General features: G+C 33.5%; 1 protein-coding gene across 1 annotated transcript; it reads left to right on the forward strand.

Annotated features, from left to right (window-relative positions):
• Positions 1-1,584: 1,584 nt before the first annotated feature.
• LOC127081542 (F-box/FBD/LRR-repeat protein At5g56420) lies at positions 1,585-2,901 on the forward strand. The gene is made up of 2 exons (XM_051021790.1): positions 1,585-2,295; positions 2,452-2,901. Exons 1-2 carry the CDS (start codon positions 1,585-1,587, stop codon positions 2,899-2,901), a joined length of 1,161 nt encoding a protein of 386 aa, XP_050877747.1.
• Positions 2,902-20,678: the final 17,777 nt, after the last annotated feature.

The raw sequence follows: 20,678 nt of genomic DNA on the forward strand, positions 1-20,678 counted from the left end.
AGTATTGTTCTTCTTAAGGTCTTAAGTTTGAGTATAGTAGCTATACTTATTTTTCATAGTCTTTAGTACTTTTGAATTTTGCAAAATGTATTTTGCAAATTGGAACTATGGGTGGATCCTTCAAACAATTTCATAAATTTCTGTATTTCAAACATTTAAATACATGAAATTATACTTAAAAATGAAAAAAATATATAAAATTGAAACATCATCAAAACATGTATGATTAAGCTTTGAAGTTTGTGGCATTGTTCAAGCATTTTTAGGAACCAATCCCGTGTATTATCCCAAAATATAGGGAAAATTTTAAGTTCTACATGTGTTGGGAAGTTTAGAACACTGCACCAATATTATCTGCATGAATTACACAAGACACATGTAGAGATTCTTATAATCGAAGATTCTTATTTTCAAGAACAATATGTTGATCAACACATAGTTTGAGATGTAAGTATTTGAGGGTGTAACTGATGTTAGCCGGTTATCATTGAATATAGTTTATTTTTTATGTCGGTTATAATCGGTTACAGACCCGAGATTTTGAATTTTTTTGTTATGTAGTTACATGTTTTATTGGGATTTTGCATTTTCTTGGGATTTTGTATTTTGAGTTGATGTGGCTGTTCTGCTCCATTTTTAAAGAAATAATACTTAAAGTTTTTTTTTTTTGGAATTTGAAGCATGTCTTGGATTACTTTTTGGTTTGGTTATATTCAATATCCGAAAGATTATATGGTATATTAAAAATAAAAAAATCATGATGGTTCTTGGAATTATACCTCAATTTTTTTTTCTGGATGAAGTGAAAACATTGTCATGAAATCTAGGAAATATCCACTAAATCGAGACCAAATTTCCACCTCCAAACGCCATCAAACCAAACACCTAAGATAGGGAATTCCACTTAGATTTAGTAACATTGTAGAGTCAAATGGACCCTTAGAAGATTCGGAGGAAGACCTAAAAGTTGAATGCAGTGATGTCTGGTGGATGTTTTCCACTGTGATTATTCTGATTAGATTATTGTGGACATCTAATGTACTATTCTTATATAACAAGTATTTGAGTAATTCTTGAATGTTATTTATATCATGTTTGTTTTAGTATTTCAATGTTTTACGTAATATGATTCTAGATAGAGTTATATGTGGTGTTACAATTTGTGTCAATATTTCACACAAATTTGTAACAAGACTCACAAAAATGAAAACAAAACACTAATTTTTTATTTTATCCAAAATATATCTCAAAGTTTTATATCGATTTCAATATTTCTTATGTATTTGAGACGGAGCTCATAAAATAAAAATAATTTTTTTTAGTATACAACTCATCCAAAACATGTCTAAATGTTTCACAAGAATTTGAGACATATAATAGAAAATATCAAATTTTCAATTTTTATTTTTTTTAATTAAAAAGTAACACAGTCATTAAAAAAATATATGGGTGCAAGGAATTATTTTAGGGTTATAATTTTAGGCCCAATTAATTGAATTTTAGTTTGGTTTTGAAACAATAACGAAACCCTAGATAACATTCTTTTTAAAACCCTAAATATATAGAATACTCACTAATAACGGCATGAGGACAGAGATAATGGCAGATAGAATCAGTGAGTTTCACGATTCAATTCTTTGTCACATTCTTTCTTTTCTTCCAACCAAACATGCTGCAACCACAAGCATCCTCTCTAAGAGATGGAAATCATTATGGCTTTCAGTCCTCACTCTCGACTTCGACTGCAAATCCTTCGAAGACATGACCTACCATGGATATTCTGTACACCAATTGATGCTCTTACGAAAAATTGAACTTCCAATCCTTTTAATGCGTTTCAATTGCATCTACGCTCATGATCATTCAACTCGCAACCAAAACAATATTAATCTATTTGTTTCCTATGTAATGAATAGAGGAATTGAGAATCTTAACATTAGCGCTGACATGAAATTACCACCTAGTATTCATAGTTGCAAGACCCTTAAGGTTCTTAAGTTGAAAGGAATAATAGTGAATGGTTTTTCTCATCAAGTGGATTTTCCTGTTCTTAAAATTCTTCATTTAAAGAGAATAATTTTCGAACGGCATGAATTGCTTGTTAAACTTCTCTCTGGTTGTCATATACTTGAGGAATTGGAAACCAAATATTTAGGTTTTCGTAATGGTTTGGGTGTTCCAGCGAAAGAGTTTGATGGCTTGTTACCTAGTTTAGTCCGAGCAAAGATTTATTGTCATGATTCTATTATTCCTCTTCATTTGGTTTGCAATGTGGAGACTCTACATATGGAACAGGTATGGCAATATAGATTTTAATTTTCAATTCATGATTTTTTTAACTGTAGTCCATAGTTTTAAATTGCAGTTGCGGAAGTGCTTGCACGAGTTGCAATTGCAGTTGGTTATATAAAATTCTCATGTACTGTCTTGTCACTTGTGTAACTCATGCAGGCACAATTGAAATGTTGCAGTAAACTTCCCATGTTTCATAATCTGACACATGTGAAACTTAAATTTTTCTTTAATATGTGGGGTTGGTTGCAACAAATGCTTGAACAATACCACAAACTTCAATGTTTAATCATACAGGGTTGTGAATATCAAGACGAAAGTTGGAACAACCAAAGTTGGAACGATCCACCAATCGTTCCAAAGTGTCTTTCATTGCACCTGAGAACATGTTGTCTTGCAGATTGTAAAGGCACCGAATCTGAGCTCCAATTTGCAAAGTATATTTTACAAAATTCGAAAATACTAAAGACTATGAAAATTAAGTATGATTGTTGTGCAGATATAAAAGCAAAACACCAAATGACAGCGGAATTATCTTCATTCGCAAAGGACTCTACGATGTGCGAAGTTGTTTTTGAAAACTTGATAACTAATTCTATTACAGACTAATCCAGAAAACAGCATGCTGTAATTTTATTAAACTTTTTACTTCTCATTTTTAACTTTTTACCTTTGCCCATAAATTATATTATTATATTAATATGTAGAATATAAATAACGGTGTCTGTGTCCTATGATTTGTACATTAGTGGAGTCCTCGTGTTCGTGTCTGTGTCCTATGATTTGTACATTAATGGAGTCCTCGTGTTCGTGTCCGTGTCCGGACTTCATAGTTATTTGATATATGATATTCAAATTCTAATATAGTATTAAAGCACTCGTTTTAAATGAGTTTCAATTATGCATAAAAAATTCCAACAATCTTAATTGTAGTTATTTTCTCAAAAACCCTTGTCAGTTTCATTGCAATTTTTTTATGTTACCTTCTTTTATATATATATATATATATTAACGTCCATTATATGAAAAAATTGCAAGAAAATATAGTAAGATACATGACTTTTATTATTTACGTCCATTAGATTAGAATTGATGACAAATAATAAAAGAAAATATAGTAAGATACATGACTTTTTTCAAAAGAAAATTTTCAAGAAAAATTCTACGGTAAAATCATCAAAATAATTTTATTAATCATTATATGAAAAAATGTTTTTAACTAGGGATTAAACTCCTTACTAGTATAAAACACCCTTCACAAAAAAATTGTGAGGCGATAAGTCGTCTATCTAAACAGGTCATCGCAATTTATTTGCGAGTGGCCTGCCATGTCGCTATTCTTTTTGGGGCTAAGCCTCTCATAAAATGTAATCCTTGAATGTTCTCTTGCTGACATGCAAGTGTATGCGAGGATTAGAGACACAGTGTGTCAGTATTTTCCTAGGGGCAAAGCCATCTAGGTTTTGGTATCTGTGTGGGAATTAACTCCTCACAAATTGGTTAATATATGTTTTGGTATTTGTGAGGAGTTTAACCCCTAGCAAATGTTTACTATATTGTATAAAAAATATTATAATTATTCCATTATAAATATAATAATAATAAAATACCATCAATATAATAAATAAATATATATTATTAAAATTTTTAAAATAAAATTTAAATTAAATTATAAAATAAAGTAATTCATGATTTAAAGGTGACATAACAATAAATAGTCTCCACATTCACCAAAGTTAAGTTTAAAAATACATATTAAAAGTTTCTTATTCCAACAAACTTAATTATCTTCTTCTTCCTCAATTCCTCCATATCCACTGACTCGGTCATATCTAGGGGTGTTCAAAATTTTGGTTAACTGATCCAAATATCTAATCTGAACTGAATTGAACCATAAAAAACTTAAACCATTTAAATGGTTAATAAATTGAATTATTTATTTTAACCAATTCAATTAATCTAATTGAATTTAAAAACCAGTTTAAACTCTTATAAACTCTTTCTACAATTTTATCTAAAATATAAATACTATTATTTCACAAATTCAATAAACTTAATAAATCATTATATTAAAATGATAAATATTTTAATTATAATCTTTTAATATTTTTTAGTTAGTTACTATTATCATAACATTTTCATTTTCACATTACGTGTTCTTCCCCAAATATGAAATATGAACCCTAAATCATCTTCTCTCCAATTCAAACTCAACATCAATTTCAATTTCACCTTCTATTTGTTTTGAATCGATTTCGATTTCAATTGATTTCAAATTTCACTCGATTTCATTTTCGATATGTTCCATTTTCACTGGGCTTCGATTTAACTCGGTTTCGATTTAACTCGGTTTCGATTTCACCAGATTTCACCTTCTCTACTCGGATCTTGCTCGTAGAAACTCTTGTCTCGACTCTTTTTGAGGTAAACCTGTTATTTTCTGCTCTCAATTTCACTTTGAATTGAAATAATATCTGAAAATTGCTTTTAGTCTTGATAGGATTTTATTTGAATTTTAATCTATTGGTTGATTTGTGTTCTCCTGAAAATGATGGTTCAGTTCCAGTAATTTTAATCTTGATAGGATTTTTTTAATCTGTGTTCTCCTGAAACATGCTATTAGTTCAATAACGTTGTGTAATACAGAGGCTTTTCACTTATAGCTCTCACTATTTTAATCTTTTTTGCTTATATTTTGTTACAAAAAGAGTACTTAGAAGTTTTTGTCCAGAGGAGCTAGTGCTCTTGCGTAGTTTTGTTTTCCTATCTTGTTTCTGTTTCTTGTCCTTTCAGGTCTCCAATGTTCTAAGATAAAATAAAGGTGAAGCCTCAAACTATTTGTGTTGCGTTGCATATCTAACAAAACTATCTCCTAGTCTTGCAGTTATGCCTTGGAGTTGCTGAGATTCCGTGAGGCAAGAGTTGAAGTTATTGTAAAGGTAGTCTTAAACTTGTTCTATCATAAATTATCAGTCTAAGTCTTGTTATTAACATTCAGGTTTTGTTTCTCATAATTCTTCTACCACATATACAGGATTTCAGAAAGAGATGGGACAGACAATCTCAAGCATTTTACAACTTATTTAGACAGGCTGACAGAGTTGAAAAGCTGGCCAGCGTTATCGAGAGATTGGTCTGTATTATATTTTGATAGGAAAACTAATAATGAATCATATCAGGACATTTTTACATACCATGTTTATGTTCGGATTATAGTAACTGAGGCCTAATATAGCTTTTTAAAGTAAAATACTTATTGTTGGAAAAAACCATGCTGGAAATTGCTTCTAATTTACATAACAAAAGAAGATTATTGTAAGAATATAAGTGAATAACAATTTATCTTATGGCTTTTGCAGCTAGCTTCTCCTTATAGATCGGACGGATGCTTAAAACTTTTCAGCAAAATTCTAGTAACTTTGATATGGATGGTCATGACAGTGTTATGGACTTTGAGACAGAAGAACATATTGGTTCTACACCTCCAGTTTCTAATAATGTTGGTTTGTTGCCTCAAAAGCGCAAAAATCGGTCAGAATCATGGAATCATTTTACACCGATGTCGTCGAACACATAAATGTCAAAGTTAGCAAAATGCAAGCATTGTGGCTCCTTAATCAAGTATAATGGTGGAACAAGCGCTATGCTAGCTCATTTGAGAAGATGTAGTGATAATTCAGACAATGCGGTGAATGTTACGATGCATGAACCATCTTCAAGCTCAATGGAAAATAGGGAAGCGGTTGTTAATTCATCTCCTTCGACTCCCAAATTTGACCAAGAAGTTAGCCGAATGGACTTGACAAAAATGTTTGTAGCCATGGAACTTCCGTTTCAAAAGGTAGGGCATCCATATTTACATAGGTTCATTTATGGCTTACAACCAAAATTTAAGTTCCCATCACGCAATACACTAGCACGTGATATTTTGAAGAATTGGGACGTGGAGAAAGCGAAGATGAGACTATTTTGTCACAAAATTGTCGCCGAGTTTGTATCACTACAGACACATGGACATCTACCCAAGACTCTAATTACATGTGTCTCACAGGGCATTACATTGATAACAATTGGAAGCTACAAAAAAATATTTTGAATTTTACTCAAGTCACAGACTACACAGGATAGATTATGGCCAAAACAGTTAAGAAGTGCTTAAATGGTTGGGAACTAAATCGTGTGCTTAGTGTTACCGTGGACAATGCATCTCCAAATGACGTCGGAATTCAACATCTCAAAAGATGGCTTCACTCTCAGAATGGCATAGTTTTGAATGGAGAATATCTTCATACACGTTGTTGTGCCCACATATTAAACCTTATTGTAAAGGATGGGATGAAAGAAGTTGATGATTCTATTGTAAGAATTCGTGCAGCGGTGAGGTATGTGAGGCGTACTCCTTCGAGGTTTCAGAGATTTAAGAAATGTATTGATCATGAAACAATTGGATATAAAGGTTATGTTGGGAGAGATTGTGAGACTCAGTGGAACTCAACATATCTAATGTTAAAGGGTGCATTAAAATATAATAAGACCTTTACAGAGTTAGAATTCAGAGATCGGAAATATTTTAATGAAATGAGTAAGGACAAAGGAGTGCCTAGACCGGAAGATTGGGAGCATGTTGAGTTAATCCTTCCATTTCTACAGATATTTCATGAAGCTACAGAGTGTATTTCAGGATCTTCTTATGTGACAAGCAACATGTATATGCTTGAGGTTTTTGGTGTTGGAAGAAGCATTCTGAACATGTGTAATTCGGAAGATCAAAAGGTAAGGTCAATGGCTATAAAGATGAAGGCAAAGTACAATAAATATTGGGGAAAACCTGACCACCTTAACATGTTGTTATTGATTGCAATGGTATTAGACCTAGATGTAAATTGAAGCTTGTGGTATGGATGGCAACTAGGATTTATGATACTAGTGATGCAGAATATTTGAAAACCAAGTTGGGTTCATATTTGAAGTCTATTTTTGATGAATACTCTGGTAGGGCAGTGTCTCGTCTAGGTAGTTCAGTTAATCTATCAGGTGGTTTTAATGCAGTTAATGATCCGTACCATTGTGCTGAATTCTACCAATCAGATGAGTGCAGCACATCAGAGACAGAATTACAGAAGTATATTCAAGAAGAAGTAGAAAACCGTCCTCCAAATTTTGATGTGCTAGAGTGGTGGAAGGTGAATTCAAGCCGATATCCAATACTTGCAAGCATTGCAAGAGAGGTTTTAGCCATACCGATATCCAGTGTAGCCTCTGAATCAGCTTTCAGTACCGGAGGAAGAATCCTTGATGCATATCGTAGTTCTTTAACATCGGCTAGTGTGGAAGCACTTATGTGTACTGAAGATTGGCTCAAAGGAGTAGTTCCATCTTTTCTTAGTAGTGAGGATCTCGATAATATTGATCGAATTGAGGATGGTAAGATGTCAAAAGATATAAAAACTAGTGTCTTATTACTTTATTATTACATGTTAAATTTTCATTCTTTCTTTTGCAGAACTATATTTTGCGCCAGATGCCGGAAGTTGCTCATCCTTTGTGTCAGTTGTTGATGATTGAGGGTAAGATTTTTTTCACTTGATATATTCTTTTAATAATCTAGTCCTTCATTCTTCTGCAGGATCTTGCGCCCGAGCGTGCTTTTGCTGATTTTGTTCTCTACAATTTGGTGCAGATCAATATTACTTTATGTTTCAGTTAGTGTATTTCTCATTTTGCATGGCTACTAAATGAATCAATCTCTGCTGAATGGGATTGGAATTAATCTTTGTTAGCTGCTGATTTTGTTCTCTGCAATTTGGTGCAGATCAATATTACTTTATGGTTCATGATTATATATGTGGATGTTGAATTTTGAATTATGTAGGATTGTTAGGTAAGGTTGATTTGAATGAATGTAATGGTAGAATGATTTTGTGGAAAGGGTACTTATTTTTGGAGGCCCAATGAAACTCACATGAAATTAATCAGTTAGTTGGAAATGAATAAATCTGTTAGTGAGGTTTCGAATCTCTGTGGTGCGTTTGTTAGCTTATCATGGAGCTCGATTTGTTCTTTTGAATCAAAATGTGCAGGTTTGGTTAGTGTGAAGAGTTAGTTAGGAAATTGGTTTTTTCTATTAGATTGAAATGTTGAGAAGTTAGGTGGAATGGTTTCAAATGAAATTCACGTGAAATGTAAATTTAAATTCAATTTCTGCTTGTGAAATACAGTAGTTATTGATCTATTTTGAAATGAACTTGGACTTAAATTGTAATTTCGTTTTAGGTTAGTTTCGAAGTCAATTTGAGAATAAGTTGATAGTGGAATTTCAGTTGATTTTAAAGTTAGTATTATTTTGCATATTCTGCAGAATGTTGTTAGCAGGGCAATGTTTGTGTTAATTTTTTCCTGACAAATTATTGGTCTCGTTCTGGTGTAGCAGTAGGGCATTATCCTCATGCTAACTTGTTTTCTTTTTTTTGCTTGGAATTGAATGATATCACATGGTGAAACTCATATTGCCGTGCATGGATGATTTTGCAGGTTGGAGATGGCTTGGATTTCCTTTGAAGAAGATGGCCATGGGAAATTGTGGTTGAAAATTGGATGTTAATGCTTATGAGCTTAGATTAAAAATTAGAACTTTTAGGTCACATGTTAGTTTAGGTTCATTTTTGGAATGTTCATTTGTAATGTGCAATGAGTTTATCATGGAAATTATGTATTAAGATGAACTTATGGTTCATGATTATGTATGTGGACCATTTTCTGATATGATATAAGTGTATAGCAGAAAAAGTTGTCGGCTGTTGCATTCGCTGATGAATATGAATTCAATTTTTTTAAAAACAAAAAAGAAACAGTTTTTAAAAAATCCAGATTTGAAGTCAATATTTAAATTCAATTTTATTATAAAAACAAAAAAGAAACAATTTTTTTAAATATATAAAAAAACCAGTTTGGAATTTGGTGAAAAAATTAATCCAATTTTTTAAAAAATTGGTTTTAAACTGGTTTAAATAAATTAAACTGGTTTAAAATTATGAACCGGTTCTGAATTGGTTTTAAACCGAATTGAATTGATTAAATAGATTAACCACTTTTTGCTAAATTGGTTTTTAAAACTGCATTGAACCATTAATATGGTTCAGTTCAATTCAATTCATGAACCACGAACACCCCTAGTCATATCCATCACTAGAACCTTGGTTCATCTACGAGGTTCTAAATTGTTCAAATCTCTGTTCGCCTTCATTTGGAACCCAAATTGCTTTCTCATAATCCATTTTTTTCTCCCCAATTCTTCCTCCATCTCTGTTTGTTTTCTCCTCATTTCTTCCATTTTTTTTTCATTTTTTGGTGTTGTTTCGTGCGTTGCCTCGGTATGCACTAAATTTCTCATAGTTTCTAGCATTTCAGCAGTTAATATATGTGGATGTGATTATCCTTCTCCATTAGGAAGTTTGATTCTGAAACTCATGTCACACCACCTGATAGTATTGTCGTACCTTCAAACAACATACACTCTCCAATTTTCCCTCTTTCTATGTGCAACATCATACCAAGTGTGAAGACTCAGACTAGGATCAACATGATATCCTGGTGGCAGTGCAGGTAACTTAGGATGCTCTGATAGAGTAAAAGCAAGTTGTTTATCATACTCCTACTATAAAAATAACAAAATTAGATTTTATCATAATTTAAATAAGTTAGGTACATAAAAGAAATAAATAAAATGTCTAAATATAAGAAACACTCACTTGAGTGTTTCTTAAGCGATCATCGATAAACTTTCCATTTCTCTTCATATGAGTAGCCAGATAGATCTCATTAAGAAACAGAGGTCTACATAACTCGCCATGCTAATTAAATGAAAATATAAGTAAAAAAAGTAATTAGTTTTAATTAATCTAAAATCTTAATGAAAATTTAAGTAAAACATAAATAAATGTACCATCATTCGTTCAACTTCAGCAATAATAATATTGTCTGCCGCGTAGTTGCAGCCGCCAACTTCAGATGCTTTTTTTTTATTTCAGATATTTGCTTAAATGTATCTGTATTCTGACACGCAATAAGCTCTTGAAATACATCTTCAACTATCCAACAGGGACATGATCCTTTTCTTTCCCAAGTAAGTCTAACACGCCTAAGCGTGTCAGATAATTAGGCAACACATTTTAAGTGAAAATTTTCCTTAATTTGGGGATGATCTCTAAACAACATTTCTCCTACATTATTGTATCAATTCAAAAAATATTAAATAAAGTATAATCATGAATATCTCAATAAATATAAAAGAAATTAAAATAATATTTACTTAAATGAGTTAGTTAATTATACATCAAATAACTTAAAATAATCTTGCTTGTCTTCACTTGAAAGTGCTCCATATGTCAGCCAAAACTTTTTATACTTTTGTATAATAACTTATGTTAGCTCGATGCTGCAGGATGTGACGACACAAGAATAAACAACAAAATTTTGAGTTAGTATTAATTAAAAAAACAACTCAAATTTAAAATATAAAACATAAACACTCACGATTCTCCCTAGGGCTCAATGACAAATCTGCCAAGATGTTTCCTAATTATTTGTGATGCATTTCTTTGAATGTGCGCCCTCTTTCACTCCCCATGAGCACTGTCAGTAGCACTTATATCTTTATGATCATGATTGTAAGACCCTAATTTTGGCCCTAAGATCCCTCATGGCATCATATCATTGCTCATTGCATTTGCCTCAAGGATCATAGCATCTTGGCTCCTTAACCCTAGGGTTGAGACTTGTGTGAGTTGGTTTGAGACCACCAAGCATGTTTGAATTGTATATTATTGCTTTTCTTATTTTGTTTACTAACCAAAAGCACAAAAATATGTCACTAACTTTGTTTGTTTTGAAGCTCAAGCAGTCATGTGATTCAAGGCTCCTAGATGGCTCCTATACCCATTGAAGTGGCCAGATGAAGTTGAAAGCAAGCATGAAAATGGTTCACAAACCTCTCAATCATCATATATGCCTCCCAAGTATCTCAATTTTCCAATTTGATCAAGATAAACCAAAGGGCTTGAGGATTGTTTCCCAAGGAAACCCTAATTCAACTGTGCATTGACCGTGCCTTGCTCATGAAGCAACCTCAACCTATGATCAAATACAATCAAGGTAAGTTCTTTCATTCATAATTTTATGCATATATGAGCTTATGTGAGTGTCCTCAATCATTCAATTCATCAAGATTTGAAGTTTGACTTTGAGAAGTTGATCAGTCAATTCATCTGACTATTTTGAAATCCACTGAGACCTAACGTTTGATGTGTTTGTCAAATGAAGATGACCCCAAGAGAAAAACTGTTCTTAAGAACCATATGAACAACTTTAATATTCATCAAAATTTCATTTGAAACTTGGAAGGTCATCATTAATTTCAAAACATTATAGGTCATTTTGATTGAAACCCTAATTTTGGGTCAACTTCCCAAGGACCTAACTCCTTCATTTTTTAGGATTTTAAGGTGGGACCAAGTGAATTTGAAATTTTAAGATGTCTACTTTAAATGTTATGTTGGACAAAATTTCATAATTCTAAAATAAACACATGTGATAATACAAAATATTATAGGTCACTTTGGACCAAAGCAATTGAAATGTGAAAAACTCCAACTTCAAGTTCCCATAACTCTCTCATCAAAAATCCAAATGATGAAAACTTTAAGTCCAAATTGATTTTCTTGACAAGATCTACAATGTTTATGTTGAAGGTTTTGTTATTTGAGGCTTGCATCATTGAAACAGAAGGGCTTGAAATTGGTTCATTTTGGCAAAATTTCCATATACATGTTTTGTACATTGAACTTCATGGCTTGTTTTCAATAATTTCCAAACTCCAAATGGATTTTTGTTCAACATAACATTTGTTCCTTATGTCAAGACCTTTCCAACCATTACCCACATGCCTATGTTTCAATTTTGCAAATGGAATTTTCAAAGAGGTGAAGTTTTGTGATCATTTATGGAAACCATGTTAAATCTTTGTGCACAAGCTAATACATTGCAGGCTGCACGTCCAAACCATCTCACATTCATTTCAGCTTGCATTTGCAATGGATTTTGGGCGTCACATACGCCTGTACAGGCCCATGCATGGAGGATCCAACTTCACATGCACACGAGTTTGGTCATGCATAGCATCAGCTCTTGCTATAAATACACTTGCTTGCTTCATTTGAAAACTAACCTAAAGGCGCCTGAAGCTCTGCACAACTGAATCCCCGACCCTCCATTAAAGGAATTATGATTTTTCTCTCAATTTTTCAAGCTCAAATTTCAACTTCATTGGTTGATCTTTGACTTGCAATTCCTTAGCCTTGCTTCCCTGTTACTTCAAGATCAAGTTGCATTGAAGTTTTGGATTGGATCAAGCATTGAAAAGCTGCACTTCAAAGGTTGATTCTCCAATTGTTTTCCTTCGAATCTCCCTTATTATAATGCATTGATTGGTTTGATTGGTACCTCTGAAGTCCTCATGTGAGACGCAATTGTTTTATGCTTATAATTTTATGAATTGAGTAAGTTCAGAGTGAACACCTCATTTTTCTATCTCATATTTCTTTCTCTATAGGGATCTTGAGTAGAAATTAAGGTTACAGGGGTGAAACCTGCAACTCTGGCCCGAAACAATGAGGTTCACCGGAGAAGACGGTGGTTTCCACCACCGTCCCCACGTGGATGAGTTTCAGCCCTTGGATCTGGCTCTTCGGATCTTATCTTAGCCATGCATTGTTTTGACTTTTTTAAATACCACATGTGATGCTGTTGACTGAAGTGTACCATGCGCGCGCTTCCTGGCTGTTTGATGCGCCATGTCAATTAATGAACCAAGATCTGACGCCTCTGGATTTTTGTTATTTTTAATTTCTTTTTTAATTTTCTTTTATTCCATTTTATTTTAATAACCCATAACTTCTTTATTTGGAATCATAAAAATATGGGACCAATTGCAAAATTTCTCTCTAAAATTCTAGTTTCTAAAAATGATTTTTAATTATTTTTGTGATTCCATTTAATATTTTTTGTGAATTATTTCTTTTCTGGTTATTTTTAATTCATTTAAAATACTTTTCAATATTCAAAAATGCCAAAAATATTTTCTTAACATCTTTGGATGATGATGGATCTATGAAAAATATTCTCATCAATTTCTTAATTGATTTGAGATTTATTTGAGATTTTAGTCCAATTATGTTATTTTTCTTCATTTTTAATTGTTTAAAATTAGTTTCTGTTTTCAAAAAATGATGAAAATTTTTGTCAAACCTTGTTTGACCATCTTAGACTTATGATGATCCAATTGGACTTTTCCAAGATTGATTTGAATTGGATTTGAAGTTTAACCTTTAAATGGATGGGCCAGAATCGCAAGGCCCAAAGAAACCCACCTTGGTCAGTTTAAACGAAAATAGGAAAAACAAATTTACACTTTTCCACTTCCATTCTCTCTTTACCCTAAGAAAACGCTATGTACAGAGCGTCTCTCTCTCTCTCTGACCTCTTCGTCGGAGAAGAGAGCGTCGGGCGGCTGTCTGCGACGGCGTCGCCTCAACCTCGTGGTTGTTCAAACACACGCGACCCTACCTCTACTAAAATGAACCCTCTGAGTTCGAATCCAAGCTCGGATTTCCGAAAAAACAACCCCATTCATCCAGATCTTGAATCCCAAACGTAACCCTAACCAACAACAACAATAGTTCGAAGCAAACAAAGAACGAAGGCTTCGCATGCATAAAGATCTAGCTGTGAAGGCGATGGGAGGAGATGGAAATAAGAGCAAAGGAAACCAACCCGACGGCGGCGCTCTCAACGAACCCTGGTAAGCACCCTCCTTCGCGACTTCCTTCCTCTGTTTTATTTCTTGGTGATGATAAAGTACTCTTCTCTGTTTTGTTTTTTAGGGTTTTTTCTAAGAAAATAACCTGTTGTGTGTTCTGGGTTTTGAAAAAATCACTTTGTTATCTCATGTGCATTTTTTAGGTTTTTTTCGAAAAATTGCTCTGTTGTTCTTGCTCTTGTGCTTTGCTGTTGTGTTTTGCCGTTAACTTTTTTAGGGCTTCCAAAAATATTGCTCTGTCTTTTTGTTAACTTCTCATCATCTTTTTATGAAGAAAATCTTAAGTCTTAAAAACTCCTTCCTGTTGTACGCTTTTTTTCCAAATTATATGGGATTCTACTTTTGTTGATTTGTTAGCGTTTTAAGCCTTTGTTGAAATGCTTTTTTAGATGTTCAAATTAACCTGCTAGGTAAAGTTTTGAACCAAGTAGTTTATTTAGTTATTTTTCAGTTCCTTAAGCGCTTCTAAAAAGTGCTTTTTATTTAAGCTATTTTTTCTCTTTGCAGGTTACAGGTGAATTGACTTTGATGGAATGGAAAAGTGGGCTGTAAGGAAGCAAACTTGGAGGCGCACCCCAAGTCCAAAGAGATTTCATCCTGATTACCTGGTTTTGGTCTTTAGGATTTGTTTCCATCTGTAGCAATTTTTCACTGTAATTACTTAGGTTTATTTTTTAAGACAAATGTGTGTTTGGATTATTTGTAACTTATTGAATTAAATTTTTAACTATGTAATTACCTTTTAAGCTTTCAAAACTTAACTCAATATTTATTTATGCTAATCAATTAGAGTATTTTTAATTTTGTCATATTATTTCAATTGGCAACCTACTTGGGCCACTATGAACATCCAACCAAAAATTGTTTCTAGCATGTTATCATTTAATCAAAATCTAACTATGACCAAAAATTTAAAATGAGGCATGTCAATGCAATTTTAACTTTTAAAAAAACAACACACTTTTAACTTAGGTACAAAGAAACCAAATATAGTGATTTAATTTAAAAATAACACACTTTCAACTTAGGTACAAAGAAACCAAATATAGTGATTTAATTTTAAAAAAAAACAACCCAATTCTAACTTAGGTATAAAGAAAACGAATATAGTGATTTAATTTAAAAACAACACAATTCTAAATATGGTGCTTTAATTTAAAAACAACACAATTCTAACTTCAACACATAAATCTAAATATAGTGCTTTAATTTAAAAGCAACACAATTCTAACTCAAAAAATGCAAATTTAATTTAGGAACCTATGAAAGACTTAGAACTTGGCATAAATATTTGGGGTGTGTAAATGGACTAATAAATAGTGATCATAGAAATAATAACATGGCTCTTAATACTTACTAATAAGAAAATAGGTTTTGGATTAGTCATGTAAGAAGATTCAAACCACATTTTAAATTATGAACACACTTATGCAAATGGGCCTTTGAAACAAAGAGATCTCATGGGTAAACCACAAATGGCCGGACAAAATTGGGGTATGACACTTGGTACCTAATATGGTTCTTCCCAAGAAGTTCAAAGTGCCAAATTTTCCGAAGTATAAGGGTATGAGCAGTCCTCGAAGCCATGTTATTATGTATTATATGAAGATGACTTCCTACATTAACAACAATGAGTTTGTTATCCACTACTTCCAAGACAGCCTGTTAGGGGCATCCTTAGATTGGTACATGAGTTTGGAGCACATCAAAATTAGATCATGGAAAGAATTATTTGAAGCCTTTCTAGGGAGATACAAGTACAACTTGAATATGGCTCCCACCAGGTTACAACTGTAAAAATCAAGCCCGTAAGAGCAACGAAACATTCAAGGAATACACTCAAAGGTGGCATGAAATGGCTTCATGAGTTTGACTTGTGCTAAAAGATGCTGAACTGATTGACCTATTAATGGGCACTCTTCAAGGTATGTATTATGAGAAGATGTTCGGTAGTTTATCATTCAACTTATCTGACATAGTGACCATTGGAGAACGAATTGAGAATGGGGTTAAAACGGGGAAGATTGCTAGTAATGATAATCAAATAGTGGCCAAGAAATCCCAGGATGGTTCTACTAAGAAGAAGGAAGGTGAGGCAAGTGATGTAATAACAAATGTCTATCCTTAAGTTCAAGCTCCTATGACTTTTGTGCCATATTACCCTTATTTGTACATCGCCACTGCCCAATATCAGCAACCACCCTACCAACCTCAGTATCAGCAGCCTCCACAAGCTCAAGTTTCCCAGAATTGGAGACCTCCATAAGACAACAAAAACCAGAGTCGGGGTCAGAATATACATTATGACAGAAAGAGTCCTTAGCGTGACTAGATTCCTGTACCATATGTCCAGTTTCTATCATGCCTTATCCATCAAGGGAAAATTATGCCAAAGGAAATTCCACATTTTGTTGCTCCATACCATCACAGGCATAACCTTAATGTGTCTTGCGCATTGCACGCCTGATACATAGTACATTCCATACATGATTGTTTTGTTCTCAAAGTCAGGGTATGAGAGCTTATCGATCAGAAGATCTTGTCTTTCTCTGAGGAGGGGCCCAATATAAGGACTAATCCTTCGCCTAATCACAATGGACATGTGGTGAACATGGTTATTGCTGGAGAATGCTCAGAATTGGTTACCTCCATGGAGTAGCATCAAGGCTAGTCATGTCAGCAATATCATATTGTTCAATCATTTCTCATTTGTAACATTTTCTTGTTTGTTAACTATTGTTCATTTGAAAAACTTTTCTGGTTTTCAGATGATAATAATAATCATAAATGTTCATGTTTTGATTAAAACATGGGTTTCATAGGTTCAACGTGAAGGCTGAAAAACAGAATGGTCAAAAGCTAAAAATTCTCAGAATTGATGATTGAGGTAAGGAGAATGAAATTGAGCATGGGGTTACTACTCCATATACTCCTCAACATAATGGTCTTGATGAAAGAAGAAACATAAGTTTTCTTGATATGACAAGGAGCATGCTGAAGGAGAAGAAGCTCCCTTCACCTTGTGTGGAGAAGCTGTTGCCACTGCATCATATGTGCTCAACAGGTGTCCAACTAAAAAGCTGGAGGAAATTGGTCATTTTGAGAAGTGAACTGAAGATAAGAAAAGTGTGAACCATATAAAGGTGATTGGTTATGTTTGTTATAAACATGTCATAGATGCTAAGAGAATGAAGTTGGAAGACAGAAGAAGAGTCATGTTGCTTGTATGGTACCATAGTAAATGTGCTTATAATCTCTACTCTCCTGTCACTAACAAAGTTGAATTCAATAGATATGTCATTTTGAAAGAATCATAATTGTGGGATTGGAACAAGTCTCGATCCAACTCGGGTACAATGTTAACACTATAGTTAACTTCTGAAGATATGTTAGACTCTGAAGGAGAATCTTCCTCTAAAGAAGATTTTAAGTATGAAGATGAGTCAGAGTCTGAAGTTGACTCTGATGCTGAAGTTGAGTCTGAAGATGAATCTAACTATGAAGGTGAATCTAATTCTAATCCAAATTCTGATGATGATCCAGACTCTGGTGGTAATCATGCCTCTGAAGGTAGTCAAGCATATGAAGGTAGTCCAACATCTAATATTGTTCCAGCATCTGAAGAAGAATCTTGAACAAGTTCAGAGACCATAAAGAATCAGACAAATACCAAGAAAATTTATAGAGTTTGACATGTTGTAAGATATTGAGATAGACTTGGAAGGGGAAGTGTAAGACCCCAATTTTGGCCCTAAGATCCCTTATGGCATCATAATATGCATTTGCAAAGCCTCAAGGATCATGAGCATCTTGGTTCCCTTTGCCTTTGGGTGGGACTCCTTGTGAGTGGTTTGAGATCACCAAGCATGCTTGAATTGTATATCATTGCTTTTCTTATTTTGTTTATTTAACCAAAAGCACAAAAAGTATGTCACTAACATTTCTTGTTTGTAGTTTGAGCAATCATAAGGTCAAGAGCTTCAAGGAGATCCTTTGTGCAAAAATATGTCCCAATGAAGATGAAGGAAAGCATGGTAATGGTTCCCAAAGCTCTCATTTATCAAATATGTCTCCCAAGTATCTCAATTCATCATTTTTATCAAAGCAAGTCAAAGGGTTTGAGGTTTTGTTTCTCAAGGAAGCCCCAATTCATCTATGTACCACAATGTCTTGCTCATGAAGCAACCTCAGCCCATGATCAAATACAATCAAGGGAAGTCCCTCAATTCATCATTTCATGCATATTTGAACTTATTTGAGTGTCCTCAATCATCAATTCATCAAGATATGGGTTGTGAACTTGAGAAGTTGATCAGTCAATTCATCTGACTATTTTGAAATACACTGAGACCTAACGTTTTATGTGTTGGTCAAATGGAGATGATTCCAAACGAAACAATGTTCTTAAGGACAATATGAACAACTTTCATGTTCATAAAAAATTAATTTGAAGCTTGGAAGGTCATCATCCATTCCAAGACATTATAGGTCATTTTGACTGAAACCCTAATTTTGGGTCAACTTCCCAAGAACATAACTCATTCATTTTTTATGATTTTTAGGTGGGATCAAATGCATTGGAAATCTTAATATGTCTAATTCAAATGTTATGTTGAACAAAATTTCATAATCTCAAAGTAAATACATGTGATAATGCAAAACATTATAGGTCACTTTGGACCAAATGCATTGAAAGGCAAAAAAGTCCAACTTCAAGTGCCCATAACTCTTTCATCAAAAACCTAAATGATGCAAAATTTAAGTCCATTTTGATTTTCTTGAGGAGATATACAACGTTTATGTTGAAGGTTTTTTCATTTGGAGCTTGCATCATTAAAATATAAGGGCTTGAACATTGGCCAAATTTGGAAACCTCACCTTTGCATTTTTTTTACCTTACACTTTAAATTCAAAATTCACTAATTTCCACACTTCAAATAGATTTTTGCCCAACATAACATTTGTTCCTTATGTCAAGACCTTTCCAAAAATTACTCACATGCTCATGTTTGGATTTGGCAAATGGCATTTTCGAAGAGGTGAAGTTTTAGGCATAATTATGCATAACATGTTGAAACTCATTGCACAAGCTATTGCATTGCTAACTACACGTCCATTTCAAGTTGTTTGGTCATCAGCATGCAAATGCAATTGAATTTGGGTCTCTTACATGATCATGCAAGCCCATGCAAGAAGAATCCACTTGCCATGCACACGAGAATTTTCACTTGCTCAGCCAATTCCATCTATAAATAGACATGCTATGCTTCATAATTCATCAACCTAATGGCACCTGAGATGCTGCACAACTGAATCCATAACCATTACCAAAGGAACTATTTCACTTTCATTCAAATTTTTCAGATCTGAAATTCAACTAAATCTGGTTAAATCTCTAGATCTAAAGTTCCTAGACCTCTCTCATATGATCCATTGAACTTCTGTTTGGCCAAAGTGTAAGATCCCAATTTTGGCCCTAAGATCCCTCATGGCATCATGACATTTCATTTGCATAGCCTAAAGGATCATAAGCATCTTGGTTCCCTTTGCCTTTGGGTGAGACTCCTTGTGAGTGGTTTGAGATCACCAAGCATGCTTGAATTGTATATCATTGATTTTCTTATTTTGTTTACTAACCAAAAGCACAAAAATATGTCACTAACATTTGTTATTTGTAGCTTGAGCAATCACAAAGTCAAAAGCTCCATGGGATCCTTTGTGCAAAGATATGGCCAAGAGGAGATGAAAGCAAGCATGATAATGGTTCCCAAAGCTCTCATTCATCAAATACGCCTCCTTAGTATCTCAATTCATCATTTTGATCAAAGCAAGTCAAAGGGTTTGAGGTATTGTTTCTCAAGGAAGCCCTAATTCATCTGTGTACCACAATGCCTTGCTCAAGGTCAAATGCAATCAAGGGAAGTTCTTTAATTCATCATTTCATGCATATTTGAACTTATTTGAGTGTCCTCAATCATCAATTCATCAAGGTATGAGTTGTAGACTTGAGAGGTTGATCAGTCAATTCATCTGACTATTTTGAAATGCACTAAGACCTAATTTTTGATGTGTTGTTCAAATGGATATGATTCCAAAAGAAACAATGTTCTTAAGGACAATATGAACAACTTTCATGTTCATCAAAAATTGGTTTGAAGCTTGGAAGGTCATCATCCATTCCAAAACATTATAGGTCATTTTGACTGAAACCCTATTTTTGGGTCAACTTCCCAAGGACACAACTCATTCATTTTTTATGATTTTGAGGTGGGATCAAATGAATTGGAAAGCTTAAGATGTCTACCTCAAATGTTATATTGAGCAAAATTTCAAAATCTCAAAGAAATACATGTGATAATGCAAGACATTATAGGTCCTTTTTGACCAAAGGCATTAAAAGGCAAAAAAGTCCAACTTCAAGTGCCCTTAACTCTTTCATCAAAACTTATTTCCCAGGCATACATAGCTTAACGCTCTATACTTGATTTTCCTGTAAGTATTTCCGACTGGATTA

This window comes from Lathyrus oleraceus, chromosome 5, assembly GCF_024323335.1.
Source record: "Lathyrus oleraceus cultivar Zhongwan6 chromosome 5, CAAS_Psat_ZW6_1.0, whole genome shotgun sequence".
Classification (NCBI taxonomy): Eukaryota; Viridiplantae; Streptophyta; class Magnoliopsida; order Fabales; family Fabaceae; genus Lathyrus; species Lathyrus oleraceus.

Excerpts from the sequence above, each read along its gene's own strand:
- LOC127081542 (XM_051021790.1), top strand. The coding sequence starts at position 1,585 with ATGAGGACAGAGATAATGGCAGATAGAATCAGTGAGTTTCACGATTCA. Across the intron at positions 2,296-2,451 it reads AGACTCTACATATGGAACAG|GCACAATTGAAATGTTGCAG; the intron begins GTATGGCAATAT and ends TAACTCATGCAG.